This window comes from Henckelia pumila, unplaced genomic scaffold (assembly GCF_033568475.1).
Source record: "Henckelia pumila isolate YLH828 unplaced genomic scaffold, ASM3356847v2 CTG_429, whole genome shotgun sequence".
In the NCBI taxonomy this organism is placed as follows: domain Eukaryota; kingdom Viridiplantae; phylum Streptophyta; class Magnoliopsida; order Lamiales; family Gesneriaceae; genus Henckelia; species Henckelia pumila.
In genome coordinates, this window is record NW_027331826.1 from 295741 (window position 1) to 315388 (window position 19648).

At 35.8% G+C, this 19648-nt stretch overlaps 1 protein-coding gene and 1 long non-coding RNA gene across 5 annotated transcripts; one reads left to right on the top strand and one right to left on the bottom strand.

Annotated features, from left to right (window-relative positions):
* Window positions 1-217: 217 nt before the first annotated feature.
* LOC140871156 (uncharacterized) lies at window positions 218-3585 on the bottom strand. Its single transcript, XR_012147624.1, has 2 exons — window positions 2599-3585; window positions 218-410 (listed from the first exon to the last, which is right to left on the bottom strand). It is a non-coding gene; the product is annotated as an uncharacterized lncRNA (long non-coding RNA).
* Window positions 3586-5619: 2034 nt separating this feature from the next.
* Window positions 5620-18592, top strand: LOC140871155 (hydroxyacylglutathione hydrolase 2, mitochondrial-like). Of its 4 annotated transcripts, none has more exons than XM_073273589.1 (8): window positions 5620-5813; window positions 6497-6679; window positions 7943-8146; window positions 9941-10064; window positions 16859-16959; window positions 17570-17644; window positions 17783-17881; window positions 18336-18592. In XM_073273589.1, exons 1-8 carry the CDS (start codon window positions 5760-5762, stop codon window positions 18480-18482), a joined length of 987 nt encoding a protein of 328 aa, XP_073129690.1. In that variant the 5' UTR covers window positions 5620-5759; the 3' UTR covers window positions 18483-18592. The 4 variants fall into 4 exon arrangements, with proteins under 4 accessions (XP_073129690.1, XP_073129691.1, XP_073129692.1 ...); XM_073273590.1 differs by having other exon boundaries at window positions 6500-6679; XM_073273591.1 differs by having other exon boundaries at window positions 18310-18572.
* The last annotated feature ends 1056 nt before the right edge of the window (window positions 18593-19648 follow it).

The window sequence follows — 19648 nt, forward strand, 5'->3', positions numbered from 1 at the left end:
AAACTACTAGATACTAGAATTTTTTTTTATACAATAATAAACAAATAAAATAATACATATATGCCCATACATATATGTAAAAATACTACTAGTAACTATATAAGTAAAAACTTGATAAATAATTTAAAAGAATATCAATAATATCTTGTAAAAAACAAACACTAAAATAAATCTCAAAATCCTAAATTTGTACTAAATAACATTAAATAGTTTACCATGAGAATATAATAAAAATTATATTTTCAACCAACCGTTAAAATAAATAATATGCGAAAAAACTTGTTTAAAACTGATAACATCCAATAGCATAACTAAAATAGCACTGGACACGGGCGCCATCTGCCAGGAAGTTCATAGGCCCTCACCGCCGGTCGGAGCAACCGTGTCATCAATAAAATCATCATACTCGCCTGCACCATATAAGCGTAGTGAGCCTAAAGGCCCAACATGTTTTATCTCATAATAACAAGGTTTAAAAATCACATAAGCACATAATCATACTAATACATATACTTATCATGAATATGAATGCAAGCTCTTAAAATAATGCATCATAATAAAATCTCTCAAGTCATAACTTTCATCATAAATAATATCCATGTGTTATACCATATAATACATAACATAATTTGAGCATGTCATAATCATAAAGAACATTGTACGTTATATCCATGAGTGTGGCTCGTAATCATTAACGACTGATCAGTCTAAGAACCATCGTACGTGGCGGTGGATAAATCCACCTCTATGCTGGTAGTAAAACTACCCTGTGCTCGGTGGTAAAACCACATCTATGACGGTATTAAACTATCTCTGTGCTCGGTGGTAAACCACCTCTATGCTGCCACATCACTTCAATTTCCATAAAATATTTTTTTCATGCTCAAGCATTAACATTTACGCCATCATAAAATGATTTCATATATGCATGCACTAAAAGTTTGGTTCGAAATATAAATTTAAATAATTTTCATAATATTAATACTTGTACATAAAATAAATGTCATGCATAAAATAATTAAATATATATTCCGGACTTATTGATTTTTCATGGGATTGTCCAAACTGCAGGTCCCCTAGACTTAAACTCATAATTCTTAAGACTGACCCATTAACTTAATTAAAGCACAAATTTCATAATTAGACCCAAATAATATACTTAAACTCAAATTAACATAATTGGAGCCAAATAAAATATTTAAACAATAACTTAATAATATTCTATTTAGCCCATTAAAATACTTAAACTAATAAATATCTTAAAAAATAAAAATACCCGAGCCCAACTAACATAACCCGTACCCGGACCCAACTAACTTGACCCGACATGTTTTTAACCCGACCCGGTACCGGAACCGAGCCCGGCCCAATGAATACTCAATGGGCCGAAGGGCACATACATGACCTGCACCTTTGTGCAGGTCACCGCCGTGAGTTGGCCTGCTGCCGGCCAGCTCCGGCCACTCACCGGCCGGAGCTCCGCCGCCCAGACGTGTGCAACGTAGCACACGTCTGGGCGGTTCCAACGACACCAAACCCAGCCTCAACCGCTCACCACACAGCCCAGCCGCACCTCGCTTCCGGGAATCCCGAACTGCCGAAATCTGCTAAGCCATAAGAGAAGAAGCTTCGGTCCTAGCCATCTCTAACCCCAAGCCACGAGCCAACCTGACCCTATGGACCCCAAACCACATCACATGAACCTAGGGACCCTAAGGCACGACCCCAGACCTTGATCAGCAAGCTGGAACCTTCCCATGCATAAAACCAAGAGCATGACATGAGATGCAAGCCAAAAATGTGAGTAGATCATGAACAGTTCCCAAAACACATCATATACTTCGAAAATAACATAAAAGATTGATGGTTTCAGACATGTAACAGATTAAATAGCTTATATGGTGTTCAAGAAGAGAATTCGACATGCCTTTCATCGATATACGAATTTTTGAAGCCTAAATCGCGTGTACGGGCCCCCGAGACGAACGGATCTCCAAAATAATTCAAAAACCTTGAAGTTTTCGGCTATGGGAGCTGATGAGGGAGGAAGAACACGGCTGGGAGAATGGGGGTGGCGGCTAGGGGGAATAGGCGTGAGATAGGGTAGATTTTTGGGGTGAAAAGTTTATGGTATAATTATACAACTAATCTAATTAACTAATATCCCATAAAACATAATTTAAAACTCTTAATTAAAATAATAATCTGATGTTAAGGCTAAAATCCCGAAATAATAAACAAATGGATTTTTAAAAGTCATTAAAATGACTTATTCTGGAGAAAAATGGAATGCTACATATATATACTTAAAAACACTAAAATTTTAATGAAATAAAACCTTAAAATAATATTTTAAGGCTTATAAAAAATCTCATAAAATATTTTGGCTGAAAATCCAACATCTCGTCCGTCCACGGTCCCGTCTACGCGATAAAATAAATCATTTACTCAAAAATCTAAAAATTCAATAATTGCGAGTTAAATGCTAAAATAAACTTTAAACCATGCACATAATTCACATATTATCACATAAATATCATTTAACCCAAATAATAAATTTTAAATTAATTAATTTCCTACTTATGCATGCGAACTTACGTAGGAAAAATACCGGATGTTACAATGTCGATCTTCTTCCGGCCACTCCAAGCACGAATATCAACATGGAAGCAGGGACCAACTGGAACAATCTTCCTTTGAGAATTCAACAATCTGATAACTGGTAAAGCCGCCTCCCTTTGTAATAAAATTGTACAGTAATTTCTAAAAACGGGCTCAGTAGTTTCAAGAACACATCAGAATCCACAGTAGTTCATTTTAAAGAATGCAAAGATCAGTGAACCAAATTCTGATTATATTTGAGATAAGTGAACTCAAGTTCAGGGTCAGATTTTAACTCGTGAATTTGAATCATTAAGGTAGTTGGCTACCATAATCCAAATCCAGAAAATGCTAACTACATTACAAGCTCCAATCCAAGACAACTTAAAAGCAGTTGACTACCATAAACCAAATTAAACTCAAATGGGAAAAATGCCATGTTGAGGCAGCGTACAATGTGGCTCACGAAGTCTGGGATCAAGCACGTAATATCCAAGACTCGAAGAAAAATTTCAGCAAAACAATATTCTATCAAGATGAATAGAGTACAAAACCATAAATGTCACAAACAATCTCAATATAATGTAGGGTGAAGAACAGTAAAACAAAGCGGTCTTCAAGTATTTGAGCTTCTCATAGCATTGTAGAACTAAAAACAGTGAATTAAAAAGAGAGAATTCTCAACACATTACATAAGAATTTCAACAATTTGTCTACAGATTATAACAGACAACTTAGTTCATCTCGAACCATGATAAATTTTGTCACGCATACGGTACAATATCTCTAGAAATTGTATTTAACGACTTTCGCTTATAAATTTTGTAAAGCATTGTGCATACCTATATTGTTGCTTTAAGAAGGTGTTTTAACTGTAAAGAAATCTAATTTATGTTATTCGACATTAATATTCAAGCCCGCCTTTCTCGCAGTTTTATATATATATATATATATATAGAGTTCTTTTATGGTGCACAACACTATATGCCCACTTCATGCCCACCATGTACAATAGATGAGTTGATCGGTACAATAGATGAGTTGACTTGTACATGGTGGGCATGAAGTGGGCATATAGTGTTGGGCACCATAAAAGAACTCTCTCTATATATATATAAAAGAATCTCCAAGAAATAGGTATAAAATTCTAAGTGAATCTTCTACAACTATGATAACAAGATTCCCAAACAAAAGACACTGATCCAGCCAAAGGCACATTCGTAATTGAAATTGGAAATATGTTGATTAGGCTGCAAAGAGATAAAGCTAGATGGGCAAATGGGTATCAGAAATCAGTACCTTTGTGCAAAGCCCAGATAAGGATCAACTTAGGCAAGCAAATTCAAATATCTTCTGGAGAATGCAAGAAATAACTCCAATAGGAACAGGAAGATAGAAGATTCCCTTTAAGACGTAGGAGTAGGATTACTATGAATGACAGTTTCATTGATTCTCGTCCCAACATCATAGAAATTTAAACAGACATAAAAACTTAAATTTCTATGTCTAATTATCGTTTTTAATAGAAAAAACAAAAAACAATTATTGATAAACCAAAAGAATCAAAATATTATGTAAGACTACATGTATCAAAACGAACAGAAATCAAAAACAAAAATGATGTTGGAAATCATGCTGGACTGGACCAATTCATCTCCAAAAGAGAGAAAATACTATGACACTCACCATAGCCTTGTAACATACTTCAGTAGGAACTTGTGGGTTGGCAGAATACATTCTAACATAGAGAAATACATATTCAAGCAAGCACATCTTACAATCAGACGAATATTTGATCGAATTCAGAAGTCACCAGGTCATAAATAATCAAGTATATGCCCCTTATCTGCACATTATTACAACACTTTACAGAAAAAAATCAGACCCTCATGGTTCATAACAACACAACAGAATTGCTTAAGAACCATAGAATAACATGCAAATGCTCGTTATATGAAACCATGGCCAACAAACAAGCTCGAATAATAAACTAATAAGTAAATTCAAGGGCATACGAGCCCAAGTTCGACATACCAAACCCAATTGCACTTTAAAACAAATTGATCCCATGTACTTACACATAAAGCCCCTAATCCAATAATGCACCCCAGACAACAACATTTCGGTTAAGGACCAAAGAACATCGAATTTTTCAAATTGGGAACTGCAACACTGAACAAAAACTAACCAAGAAAAACGCAAAAAAAAATTTATTTGAACTGTAAGCAAGAAAGACCTCCACATTTGATTAAAGAATGAATTTTTAAACCATAACCGAGCAAGGAAAACACATAAGACCACTCACTTTTAAATTTTACAAAGAGAAAAAACAAAATGAACACTTTAAATAATACAAACCGTGAATCGCTTCAAACCCCACGGAATCGTGAAAAAACAAAGGAAGAAGTTGAATAAAGAAAAAATGCACCTGCTTGATAATCTTGCAGCGATAGCCGATAGTTGAAATCAAGAAATATGCGAAACCCAATTCTATGGATGACAGCGTTTCGTTAGCGGCCAGAGATTTGAGAAGGCTAGAGGCGATTAAAAAGTGAGAAAATAAAGATCGAAATTAAAGAAAGCGGACGAAGAGAAAGAAGGATCAACCACTCCAACTCCAACTGTTCCAGTATTCACTTTAGAGTCCGTCTCACGACATAAGTATTTGCTTTTATGGATTACAATTTGACGGGTTAAATAATGGAAGGTGGATCCGAGTTAAAAGACTCGTCTCACCGAATAAGATCGATGAGACGGTCTATAAAAGTGTTTGTCATATAAAATTACTTGTGAAGCACAAAAACAAAACGAGAAAGAAAAATTGATATGTTTACAAAGATAAAAGAAACCGTTTATATAGGCATCTCCATAGTAGATATATGAGTCAAACCGCATTCGTGAGTTAGGAATTATGGTTAAAGATGGAGAGTTTTGAACAGGAGAACCGACTATTCTGAACCGTATTATCTGCCGGTTCTTTAACTGTGGTCATGTCATACCGATCTCATTATATAATGTACCACTTACTTTATTTCTTTGGGTCTAATAAATAGATTGATTTTGTTCGAGTGTCGCTGATAAACAATTAGCAAAATTACAAAAAGCCCACACCGACGTCTCCCCCATCACTGTAAATACGCGTTCGGTGGTCACTGCAAATGGCATTCTGTAGAGCAGCCCCCTCGTTCATGGCTTCCTTCCCTCGTTCTGTGGTCTCTTCTCTTCTCCTCTGCAGCATATATCTCTTCCTCTAACTTTGTGTTTTTTTGTATGCTGAGTTTGTTATGCCGTGAATATTAATCTTTGGTGTAATCGGGTAACCTGTGAGACTTATTTTAGTGGGATGAGGATCCTTTATTTGACACCTTTTTGGGCTTTCTAATATCTTGATTTGACCTCTTTTCTTATTTAGTAGGAGTACGATGCAATCTTTTAATGAGTTCTGGTCGTGCGATATGTTCTTTGATTGTTTTAGTGAAATGATTCTCAATTTTATGATGATTGTTTGATGGTTGAAAGTTTTGTAGTTTTCCTTTTGAAGATGGTGATTGTTGCATTCTGTTTGTCTTCAACCCATTCATGGCAAACTGCTTTTGCATAGAAAGACTTCAATATTTCATTATGTTCCTGTATTTTTAAATATGCCCTCTCAATGATTTTAAATGAAATATGAGTTATGGTATTCACAGATATTTTTGAATCATCTTTTTATATGTGCATGTTTCACCTGCTTTTCTATTATTCGTGTAGGCAGAAAACTGGGCTGGTAATTGACCTGTGGTTAATAGATTACTTTTTCAAATCAGACTCATGTTTGAGTTATTTCACTAGTTCATTGTATGTGGATGGTAGTGCATTTCGTTTCTGACATTTTTATGGCGGTGATATTCTTAAGAAGGGTTCAGAGCTATGTGTATGGCCTGGAATGAGACACCTTTGTGTGAGAAAGAATCTTTTGTATGGATTTATGAGGCTCTTTTCGATGCCGTTCAAGACCTTGCGAGGTGTCAGCCGAAGTCTTGGAGGAGTTTCCAACTTTTGTAGTGTCAACTCGTTATCAAGTTTGCAAATTGAACTGGTGAGCAATTTTCAGAGTTCTATGGCTATCTGGTAGCGAAGTTTAACTTTGTCGATTGAACTTCTTGAATTCTTGTTGTATGTAGTAACTAGTAAATTACTAAATTCACTACTGGGCTGAAGTTCACATTTTGTTAAATGACGAGTTCATGAAAATTGTAGACCAAGAATAACAGAAATTCACTTGGTCATATTCAATTTATGGAAGTATCCTAGGAAATGATTGATTTTTTGCTGCTTCTTGATGATTTAACTAGGCTTCTTATTACGTTCTTCATTGTATAAAGTTGAAAGGGCGGTTTTTTACTGTACGGCACTGTTATATGGCTAATACAAAGCGTGATTCCAGTTTGTTCCAGAATGGGGTCGTGAGTAATGGATATGCTTTATGTAACTGTTTCGATGAATCTTATTTCGATGTTCGATTGACCCTCGTAATTTTACAATTTGTTTTATTGCACATCTGAATTAAAATTGATGGTGTTATGTTAATTTATTCTCAAAACATGTATAATATCGTGAGCTAGCCCAATAAATCTTGGGCTTTCAGATTACTTACACAAATATCATAAAACATTATAGATTTTTGAATAATTTGTATAAACATTACAATTCCCAATAAATACAACCTAATATAATGGAATTTCCCAAAAATTACTTTAATTGGTTACAGGAGGAAATAAAATTCTTTTGAAAAATTAAATTGCTCTTTTACTTGTGATAATTAGTTGAAAGGGCACGATTCTGCTACCGAGCCAAAAAAATCTAATTATGTTTTTTATTTCATTTCATTTGGATCTCTAAGAACAAATATGAAACTTTATAGTTCAAGAGGCTATAAGTATTTCCTTAGCGGAAATCTTCTCTGGTGGTTCTGTGATCTACCATTTCTATGGACAATTTACTTCTTTTATAACAAAAGTAAGACTTATGCTGTTGCATCACTCTCTATTTCTCAAATAGAGTTGGATTTTCAATCTACCCAATTTGTGATTGTATAATCCTCAAGTTGGCCTTTCTTCTCTTTTTGTCATAAGAATCTCTTCATATAAGCTCAAATTAATCACAAGGGTGACTGGGAGTGTTTATTACTCCATTGTGCAGTGGTAGGATAGAGCTGCAGTTATATCTGTTTCTTGTTTTAGATGGGTCAAAGATGCACCAGATGACCTTCTTGTCATACGCATGATATTCCTCTATGAATATGCAGTCAAGGTTAGTAAAATAAATATAAAGGGTAATTTAAGTATTTCCTTTGCTGTAGGTACCATGCCTTCGAGATAACTATGCCTATCTGATACGTGATGTGAATACTGGAACAGTTGGAGTGGTTGATCCTTCTGAAGCATTGCCAATAGTGGATGCATTGAACAGGAAGAACTGGAATTTGAACTACATATTGAATACTCATCATCATTTTGATCACACTGGTGGAAATTTGGACTTGAAAGAAAGATATGGTGCAAAGGTTCGGTTTATTGTATCTTTTGTTGCATATGACCTTCATGCATTTGAAAACGTGCAGCATGCATTTTCTGAATTTGTAAGTATATAAAGAATGCTGAGTTAATAATCTTAATATTTTACTAAAAGCTCTTGGTCCTAACATGTACTCATTTCTGCAACTATTTACTGTATTATTAAGAACTATTGTTGGTGTTGCTGCCATGCAAACATATTTCTCATGATATCTTTAATTGATGGAGACCAGTCGTGACCCGCAACCTAGATCTTGGTCCAACTTTCCAAACCTACTCAACAATATATAACAACCACAAGCCATATTTTATCAAGATTTTGAATTGTTTTGGATGCCAACCCTACGAAGAACAAAAGCAAGAAATCCGGTCTTCACATGATTGGATCTGAATAATTTCAGTATGTTCAATAAGAACACAAACGATCTCACAATTTTACTAATGTAATGAATGATATGCTACAAAAGGACATTTGCTTGTGTTACTAATATGAAAAATATAAGCTAACAATGCACTACGAGCTTAAAATAAAAGCTTAATTCACCCATGGAAAAAACAACTAAGAAAGTACGAATTATACAACATTCTACTTAAAGCCCTTTGTAAGTTAATCACACCCCTATTAATTTCTGAGTAAGCCTAGCCCATGATTATGTAACTTGCTCAATTAGCTTGATTCATCTTCATTATTCATCATTAAATTTGCCCACATTGGAAGATTTGACTATCGCATATTCAAGGAGCTCGTTCAAACTTTCATTCACATCATGGCTCCCAAATTGGTCTCTAAAGTTGATGATTAGATTGAGATCACATTATTCAGACACTAAATTATAAAAGAAAGAATAAGGAAAAAAACAAAAATAAATAGTTATAGCTAGTGGTGTTGTAACAAATCTTTCAAGTCATTTAACACTATACATCACATTTTGACCCCTCTATTGACGAGAGTAATTGTACTCTCCCAATAATTTCACTAAGTTGAAAGTCATGGGAATCGAACATGTGACCTGAAATTCATTTATCGTGGTAAATTGAATGCATGTTACCCTTGGGCCCAAACCACATAATTAAATATGTGCTTGACTTGTGTATTAGCTTATTTCCTAATACCTATGCATATTGGAATTTGTGGTTCCTACGGTGTTGATGATAAAACTAAATTTTCTTGCCAATCATTGGCTCCTAATCGATGTCAAGGATAAAACTAGCTTTGGTTTATCAGCAGTGTTCTAAAAGGCGGTGCCTAGGACCGCCTAGGCGCTAAGCGGTTGCCCACCGGCCCGTTTTTTGACATTTGAAGCTTCTGAGAGTTATTACATTAATTGGCCGTGTAGGCTGCCTAATCGCCGGCTAGATGCCTCAAAATCCGCCTAGATTAACATATAATAATTTTTTATTTTAATTTTTAAGAAAATATATTTGACATATTTACCCATCAATTTGTATTGGATGAAGACGAGAAATATGTCATGTAATTCGAGTTTAAATTTGATAAAGAGGAATTATTGTAGAAATATTAAGATGAACAAGAATAATTAGATATTTAGACTAAAAAAACCATTTAGGCAGGTGAAGTTGATAAAGAAGAATAATTGAAGAAATATTAAGATGGATCGAATTAGAATAATTAGATATTTAGGCTAAAAAGAAAAAACCGCGTAGGCTCCGCCTACCGCTTTTTAGAACATTGTTTAGGAGTCATTTGCTTTTGCCTTACCTTAGAATGTGCTTTTGTTTGCTAATTTGAACATATAAATCCCTGTCTTGGTATATTCTTGCAGGTGATTGGATCTGCTTTAGACAAAGAAAGAATTCCCGGCGTTGACATAATATTGAATGATAGAGACCAATGGATGTTTGCTAGCCATGAGGTGCTTGCAATGGAAACTCCTGGTCACACACGAGGTTGTGTTTGAAGATTCTTTAATCTTTTTCTTTATCTGAAAATCAGTATCTGTTGGATTTAAATATTATGTTTCTTTTGACTTCACAAGCCCAATATTTGGCTTCAAATTTGTTGGTTTGAATTGTATTAGGATTGCAAATAAGCTAGATAATTAAATTGCTCCGTTTGTAAAATACTAGTTCTAGAACTTTGAAAACAAGAGAGAAGATGATACATGGAAACTAATTGTGCCATGAGGAACTAGAACTTTGAACACGAGAGAAGATGATACATAGAAACTAATTGTGCCATATTCCTCATGCCATGCCAATGACTAGTGGATTGTCATTTTACAGACGATATGTAATAGATCTATAATAATGTATTGACTTCCATGAATCCTCATATTTTGGATTTGTTTTCATTGTTGGGCATAGGGATGTAAACGAGCCGAGCCCGAGCATAGGGATGTAAACGAGCCGAGCCGAACAGTATCAGGCTCGGGCTCGGCTTGTTTAGTATATGTGAAGGCTCGAGCTCGGTTCGAGCTTTTGTCACAAGGCTCTAGCTCGGCTCGTTTCATATATATAGAAGCTTGAGCTGAGCTCGAGCTTGAGCTCGGTTTATTAATAGCTCATTTATCACATTTAACGAGTCTGACTCGAGCTCGACTCGTTAAGCGAGCTCGTTTTCAGACTCATTAAGCGAGCTCAAAAACTCGTTAAGCGGGCTCGTTTTCAAGATCATCAAGCCATAGTTGTTAAAGGCGAGCACCTCTCGCCTTATGGAAAGAGGCGCCACCAAGCGACCCCTCTACGCCTGTGATATTGCCAAGCGCAGCGGTTTAATAAGGCGAGCCCAAGCGCGTGCCTGGGCTCGCCTTTGAAGCCCACTGAAGCGCGCCTCGTTTTTTTTTTCCTGTTTTTTTGCATTTCTTTTCTATTTTAAATTTTAGATAATAATAAAAAGAAAGTCTACCAAACCCTAGAATAAAATAAATGGGCCAAGGAAAGTCATATATTTTTCCTTTTTAAATTAAATTTTTAAATTTAAAGAACATTTAATTGAGGTTCTATTTCCCAAAATATTTGAAAATTACATTTATAAATAGATAACAACTATAAACTAGGATCTAAATTGTCAGTCTGCCTTAAACTAGAATCTAAATTAAAACTAGTAGAGAAAATCCCTACACTTATTATGGTGAAAAATAAAAGTAAAGAAAAAGTCTGCTAGTAATAGTAGATTTCTTAAATACACATGCATACTAAAAATAAAATCTCAGTATTCTAGATTAGAAAACTAAAAGTAACGCAGAAATATGCGAAGAATGAAAGATTTTCGTGATATGATATATTTTTGCTTAGCTTAATTAGTTCAATCATAGTTGTCAAAAGCGTGAGGCGCAAAAACCTTTGGGGCTTAAAGCGCAAAGCGAAGCGCACGCTTTGCGGAAAAAAGCGCAATAAACAAAATATTATCAAAATAATAAAAATAAAGTCAAGAATCTTTGCAAATCAGCAAATGTAATAGATAAAACATCAAATATCATAATAGTCATATTCATTCTCCAAATCTACGTCATCAGCCCCATCGCTTGACTTGTATCCATCGGTATCTTCTTTTTCAGTTTCATAATCAATGTTCAGCTCCTCTTCTTCATCAACAAGTCTAGTTCGAGCTAAAGATTGCTTTTTCTTTGCTGAAATTGATGATGATGCTCCTTTTGAACTCGATGCATTTCTAGATCGAAAGCCATATGCACTTTCACCAACCCCAGCCGCTTGTGCTACATCACTCCAACGCAAATCATCATCTTCAAAGACAAAATCATTATCCTCATTGTCTTTATGACTGTCATCCAACTTTCCCAACAACCATTCATTACAATCATCTATTTCTTTGTAGAAATAGGATCGATCTTATCTCGCAAGACATATCTCCGCCTCAATGCTCTGTTGTATTTGATGTATGCCAAATCATTCAATCGTTGTTGAGACAACCTATTTCTTTTTTTAGAATGTATCTGCCAAAAAAATATTAGAACTAAGAAGTGAAATTTCATATTCTATAATCTGAAATTTTAGGAGTATTAAAAACAATTCAAACTTACATGTTCAAATACACTCCAATTACGTTCACAGCCTGAAGAAGAGCATGTGAGATACAAAATCTTTATTGCAAATGATTTCAACTCAGGTGTTGATGCACCATAAAAGGACCACCAATCAGCTTGAAAGTTGAAACACAAAAACATATAAGATTAAATTTCTTACGATCCAAAGTTTGTAATGACTAATGCTTGAGAAACAAACATGGGTATTGCACTAAATATTATTTACCTGGTGATTTTGAAGCTCTTTGTCTAATAGTCCATATGTAAACCAAAAAGTCTTTCTGCATTTTTGTATTTCTCCAATTGATTTGTGATCTTATCTTGCAAATCGTCACCTCGCACCAATCTAGCTATGCATTTGTACAAACCCTCCAACACTTCTTCATCATTTTCTATGTCAGGATTGGAGTAAAAAAACTCGGGATTCAATAAATATCCCGCCGCATGCAAAGGATGATGGAGTTAATATCCCATCTTTTGTCAATTATTTCAAAAATACCACGATATTTCTCTTCATTCTTATTAAATGATGCGGCGATAGCTTCTTTGGCTCTATCCATGGCCTCATAGATGTAACCCATAGGGGATCTTTTTTCAACGTCTACTAGCCTCAATACTTTCACCAATGGGCCGCCAACTTTCAACGCAAAAACTGCAAATTTCCAAAAAGAAGGCATCGTTATCACTTCTGCAACACGTTTCCCAGCCGCCTCGTTAGAATATCGACTTGTTGCCCACTTTTCAGATGTAAACATCTTTCTCAAATTTGCTTGATGCACTTGAAACCGCTTTAAAGTCAAAAAAGCGGTTGCGAAACGAGTCTTTGCAGTTCTTATCATATCTCTCTACCCGGTAAACTCCCTCATCATGCTCAATAACTGTGGTCTATTGTAAATATAACCACATCAATGCCCTTTCATGCAATTTCTTGAGATGAGGAATTTTGAATATTTCCTCAAGCATCAAATCTAAGCAATGTGCTGCACATGAAGTCCAATACAAGTGTGGAAAAGTGTTTTCCAAAAGACGACCTGATAAAATTTATAAAATTTAAAAATCAGCATTAAAACAGGATTTAAATCTAGAATAAAACAGGATTTAAAATTTATAAAATTAGGTGCTTTGACATTGCAGCTTGCATTATCTGTTACAACCTGAACCACATTCTTTTCTCCAATTCGATTCACAAATCTAGAAAGTAACTCGTATATCTTGTCAGCAGTGTGAGAATAACTTGAAGTATCAACCGATTCTACAAATACGGTTCCCTTGGGCCCATTTACCAAGAAATTTATCAGACTTCTACCTTTTTTATCCGTCCACCCATCTGCCATGATCGTGCACCCATACTTAGCATGATCTTCTTCGTGGGATTTGAGAAACAGGTTTGTATTTGTCAGTGAGCTCTTCAAATACTTAACCCTTCATGATATGATGGAGGTTTCATTCCCACTCCAAAAGTCCCAATAGCATCAATACAAGGCTGCAAAGAATCATATTTAACAGCATTGAAAGGAATTCCAGCATCATACATCCACGTAGCAAATTTCTGGACCACATCTTCCCTCAATTTCTTCTTATTCTCATCATATTGGCCTTTATTTTTCCCACGCCTTTGTCTGACAATTTCTTCTACATCTTTCGCAAAATAAAGGTCAATAGGCCCTGTTTGTTTACTCTTTTTCCCCTGTGCCGTAGGCCCAAGCCCACTTGAACCGGATATTAGTCGCTTCCCTTTCCTTTTAGTTTGAAGATCATCTTCATCTTCATCATCCTCCAAATCAACAATATCATCTAAGTGAGGAATATGATCAATTTGATTCTTCAAACTGCTCTTTTTTAATGAATTCTTTGATCTCTTCCTTAACATGCTCCGGTACTTTTGAACACTCTTTCACATTTCTATTGCCCCCAACTAAATGTAATTTGTGCCGATAAATTCCACCATTCGTCACTTTACCACAAAAAGAGCAACACACATTATTTGGATTTTTAGGATCCGGAAGAGTTACATAATTCCAAGCAATATCTTTTCGACCCGACGGAATTGTTGTGTTTGATTGTGACATGGTTATAATCACTGAAAAAATAAATAACCATAACAAATTTTTAATTAAAAAAACAAACAAAACACACTAACACAATTTATAAAAATTCATAAAATTAGGGTTTACCTATTTGGGTTGGCAGCAAAGAGAAAGGCAGTAGGCACGGCAGGGGCGGCGCCGCGGCGGCGAGTCGACGGCTGCGAGGCGGAGGCGAGGCGGCAGCAGGGGCAGAGGCGCAGAGTTGAAGAGTGAAGGCGAGGCAGTGTCGTGTCGTAAAGTTTTGAGATTGATTATTGGGTTTTTTTGGGGGTTTTTTATTTTTTAAAAGTTTGGGCTTTATAAATTAAGGACCCATCAGACTTAAAATTGCACTTTGAAGGTGCGATTTTAAGTCTGCAAAAGAAAAAAAAATTAAAAACTGCCCGGCTTCCATGAAGCGCAGAAGCGAGCGCCTGTCGCCTTGAAGTGAGGCGCACTAAGGCGCTCGCTTCCACAACCTGCTGCGCTTCGGAGTTCTCCGAAGCGCAGCTAGTGCGCCTCGAGTCGCTTTGCGCCTAAGCGACCGAGGCGCACGGTTTTTACAACTATGAGTTCAATAATAGTGTTTTGTCATATAATAACATTAAATAAATATATTTTTCTGAAAAATTAATAGTGCGCCTTGTTTTGATAAGGCGAACGCCTCGCCTTCCGCTTCAAGCTCCAACACCCCTTTGCGCCTTAGCGCGCCTTGCGCCCTTAACAACTATGCATCAAGCATACAATTGAGCTCGATTTTGACTTTTATTCGATCGCTAAAGATATAATTGAGTGCCAGCATACAATAGAATGCATCTCTATATATCAATTCTAAATTCAGACAAAAAAGAGTAATTTTTTCATAAATAACCAAAACGGCAAATCTAACAATTAAAAAAACATAAACTCAGCACATCATCAAACATAACAAAATCCTACATCCAATTTTCAAATACCAAATACAAATAACACCACCATAAATCCATTACTAAGTATCTCCCAATACAAATACGAGTGAGCTTGTGGGCCACCTAAACGAGCCGAACTCGAAATCGAGTTCGCGAGCCTATTAATGAACTTGTTCGCGAGATCGGCTCAATAAAAATGTCGAGCTGAACATCCTTAAGCTCAAGACCGGCTTGATAAAATCCATTACTAAATATCTCCCAACACAAATACGAGTGAGCTTGCGAGCCACCTAAACCAGCTGAACTCGAGCTCGAGTTCGCGAGCCTATTAATGAGAACATGTTCGCGAGATCGGCTCGATAAAAATGTCGAGCTTGAAATCAAGTTCGGGCTCGGCTCTATAAGCTTAACGAACGAAGTCGAATGAACTTTTTACCGAGCCGAGCTCTGAATAGCTCACAAACTGTTCGGTTTGTTTACATCCCTTGTTGAGGAAAAATACGAATAAGCTTGTTCATACACTCTTTAGATGTAATAAGATTAGAAGAAAATATATCCAATAGCGGATGGTTCTTTTGGTGAAAGAATCAACTAGGCTCCTAGTGGTTGTGCAATAAAAGGCTGAACAGGAGGACATTGGCTCAGGGAAACTCCTTCAGTTTCTGTTGTGCATTGACTTAGAGAATCAATTTATGTAACAGGAATAAAGTCATTGATAATGGAGACATTGTTAATTTAGAGGATAGGGCTTCCTCTAAAGTTTAAAAGTATATTTGAGAACACTAATGTGACATATAATGTCACTAAGGTTTTGACATAGCCAATATAACTTGTCATTCAATCAGTAATGAACTTAATGGATACCTTCTAAGCTCATCGTATAGCCATGTGGCACAATTTGTCAATCTTTTAGCTATCATCTTTATAACCGATGTTTGAGTTTCATTACCTTGTAAAGAAAATATGGCCGCCCTTTTTCTTCAAACAACAACATACTAGCCCGTATCCCATTAAATGGGTTGTCTATATGGATCATCCTAAGCCATTGTGCTCTGTCATTATTTCCTCATCTATATTTAGGTTATGCATATCATGCTTAATCATTATTAACAAAGTCTTTTTTGCTCTCCTTCTTCGCCTACTAGTATGGATACTTGTCACGGTCTCACATTTCCTAGCTGGAGCTTCTATTGGTCGCCTTTATACATGTCCATCAGGCCGCCCTTTTTCTTCAAACTTCTTGCAAGCTTTTTACCCTGTACATTGAGAATTACAAATACTGGTCGTCTTTGCCCTCATGTGTACTTTGTTATTTCATCTGAACAAGTGCAAAACTAGATTGATTTTAGTCTTGGTGTCCAGTTGTATGCGAGAGCTAAAAACACTTGTAGTCATATAAAAAGATGTATAAAATTTTGCAGCAGAATTCTGCTTCTTTTCTCCTTTTCTAGAGTCCCAATGCACGAGAATTGCCGGAAGTATCGCAATTCCACAGTCTCTCATTCAAGTTTACATAATGCCCGCGTGATTTGTATTTGAGCAGAGGGAATCTTTTGTTGTTTTGTGCTCTATAAAGCATTTGGTTTGTTCCAAAGTGCACTTGATTTGCAAACAGTGGGGGTGCCATAATCACTATTTGGCTTGTTTTTCAAGTAGAAGTATGCTGTAATTGTCTGCTTCTATCAAACTTCCCCATTTCTTACCTGTCTTTTCATTGCAATCAGGCCACATTAGTTTCTACTTTCCTGGATCAAAGTCAATATTCACAGGAGACACTTTGTTCAGTTTATCATGTGGTAAACTTTTTGAAGGAACTCCTCAGCAGGTAAATATCATACTGAATGTTTTTGGTAAGTTCTATGTATAATCATATCTTCAAGTTGTGCTTTTTCAATTGACTTCCACCATTGATGGTTTCTGCCCCTGCCCCGCTTAGGTTGTAGACCAAGTCTTTTGATTTTTATGTTGATTATATGTCATAGTAAATGTGGATTTGTTGGATTATTTTGCATTGTCATTTGATAAAATATTAGTGTGTTTGGTCATTTGTTCCTGCATTGCTCCAGTGATGTGAGTGATGTATGGGGATAAACCTATGAAGGGTTGGGTTACTTCCATTCCATCTTGCCCATTAGCCTTTAACTAAATGAACTTGCATATTTGAAATTTACTTGCACGCCTGCACTTTCATTATGTTTAGAACACCACTAGCTTTATTCAAGTGACGCACAGAATAACCAATGTTTGGTTGCCTTGAATTGAATTAAAGGGTATTTAGGGTGTTTTAAGAAATATTAGAGTGCAGCAGAAGGATATTGACTCATTTTTTACAGTATTTCACGTGGAGAATTCCTACTTGTATCCTCCCTCCTTATCTTCCAACCCCCCAGAAGTTGAATTTGAGGCATGATTATCGTACCATTTATTTGTAACAGATGTTCACTTCTCTGAGTAAAATTATGTCTTTACCAGATGATACGAACATATACTGCGGTCACGAATACACGTTGGTTAGTGAGATCATTTTTCATGTAATCTCCCCTCTCCCCACCCACCCCCCCCCCCCCCACCACCCCACCCCGGCACACGGGGTTGCCAACCTAAACCAGCAAGTCACTCTGGCTATAATTGTGTGGCATGTTCGACAGAGTAACTCCAAGTTTGCGCTATCAATAGAACCTGGAAATGAGGAGTTGCAGTCTTATGCATCCCATGTAACTCAACTCCGTACCAAGGGATTGCCAACGGTACTTTTTGCTCTTATATCCTGTCTATCAAGCTTTTATTTCAAACATATTTCCTGCTTGATTGAGGTACACTTCATGTTTATGTGAATTAATAATTGAAATTTTGAATGGAATGGCTTTAGTTTCCATTCACAGTGGAATCATGCAAGTTTTGAATTGTATAGATAGAAACTCGCGACCATTTTCTTGAAGAGGTGGTGGTGAATAACTTTTTTCGTAAACTGATCCCCTTGGTGATCATTTCTAAGTTAATCATAAGTAAACTGGTTTGCGTTTTTTTTCCCATGGGAGAACTTGTGCAGTTGATTCTTGAGGATGAAAGAATTCTCTCCCACGCTGTAATATCTGTCTTCTTCTTATTTTAGTAATGTCTCTGGTAGATTTGAATTGGTTCTCCCACTCGACTCTAAAGGTTGAATTTTTTATAGATCTTAATGTAGTTTATGTACCTCAGATCCCGACCTCATTAAGAAAGGAGAAGTTATGCAATCCTTTTCTTCGAACATCAAGCGTGGAGATTAGGAAGTCGCTGAATATTCCCGAGTCAGCTGATGATGCTGAGGTTTTAGGTGCCATCCGTTGGGCAAAGGACAGCTTTTAGTTTGAATTTGAATGGAATGATTTGATATAAAATAACTTTATAATTCCATTATCTTATTGATCTTTCTACCAGTGAATGGAATAATTCTTTAACACTCCAAGTTGGAATCATTTGAATAGCGTCTATCGAATCTTTCACGAAATTTCAAGCCATTCCAATCAAACACAATCTCAAACTCAACGAAGTTGACATAGTCTAACCAGCTGAGGCAGATGATGCAAAAGTCCTGTGCGCGATTACTAAAGGGAATATGTCATTTGGGAGGTGATCACACTGTTGCTCGATAAAGTAGGACTGTGACAGTCTTACAATCTTATCAAAGTGAAGTAGTGAATCCGATTGCAGTGTGTCTCTTATTTCCATTAAAACTCAGTGAAGGGAATGGGTAAGGAGAAGTTGAATTTTTCTACTTTGTAATTTCTCTTTTGCACTCCCCTTTTGTCGTATTAAAACTTGATTGTCCGAAAGTAAATGGAAAAATGCAGATTGTCTTGATACCCATCGATTGTTTTAGCGTCATTATTATTCTTGTTTGTAATTGTTCGTAAATTAGGTTTTTTTTGGATTGAAGAATTTGAATTCGAGAAAAATATCCGAAGAATGTGCCAAATTTTCAAATGATATCATTTTCTAAAAAGAGTACCGTCTCATGGTTTAATAATGTGACATGGGTAGATCTAATTCATGTTTGTAATGAAAAATAATATTTTTGATATAAAAAATAAAACTTTTCTTGAGTCGAGTGAGATTGAAGATCCAGATTCAAAAATTGATCATCCATTTTTGTGTTATGAAATTTGAAATCATAAGTTAAATAAAGAAAAATATATCTGTGGATTCTCAAATCTTGAATTCGAAATCTTTTGATCTAAACTCTCTTTATCCAAATGGGAGCGCTGCTCTAATTAGTTCCTTTTGTTCAGCAATATTAATTTTTATATTATATTCGTAGATCGTTTTTATCATAGAAATAAAAATTATAAATAGTATGCGTCAACCATTATGGTTGTTTCTTATTCATAAATGTTGTGCATTAAAAAACATGCGGGTTGTAGGTATTGTTTGATAGAACATCTAAAAAACAATTCTCAGTTTTTTTTTACAAAATTTTGAATTTTTGTAAAATTTTGTAAAAAAAAGCTAAAAAGTGCTTCCTAAAATCTCTC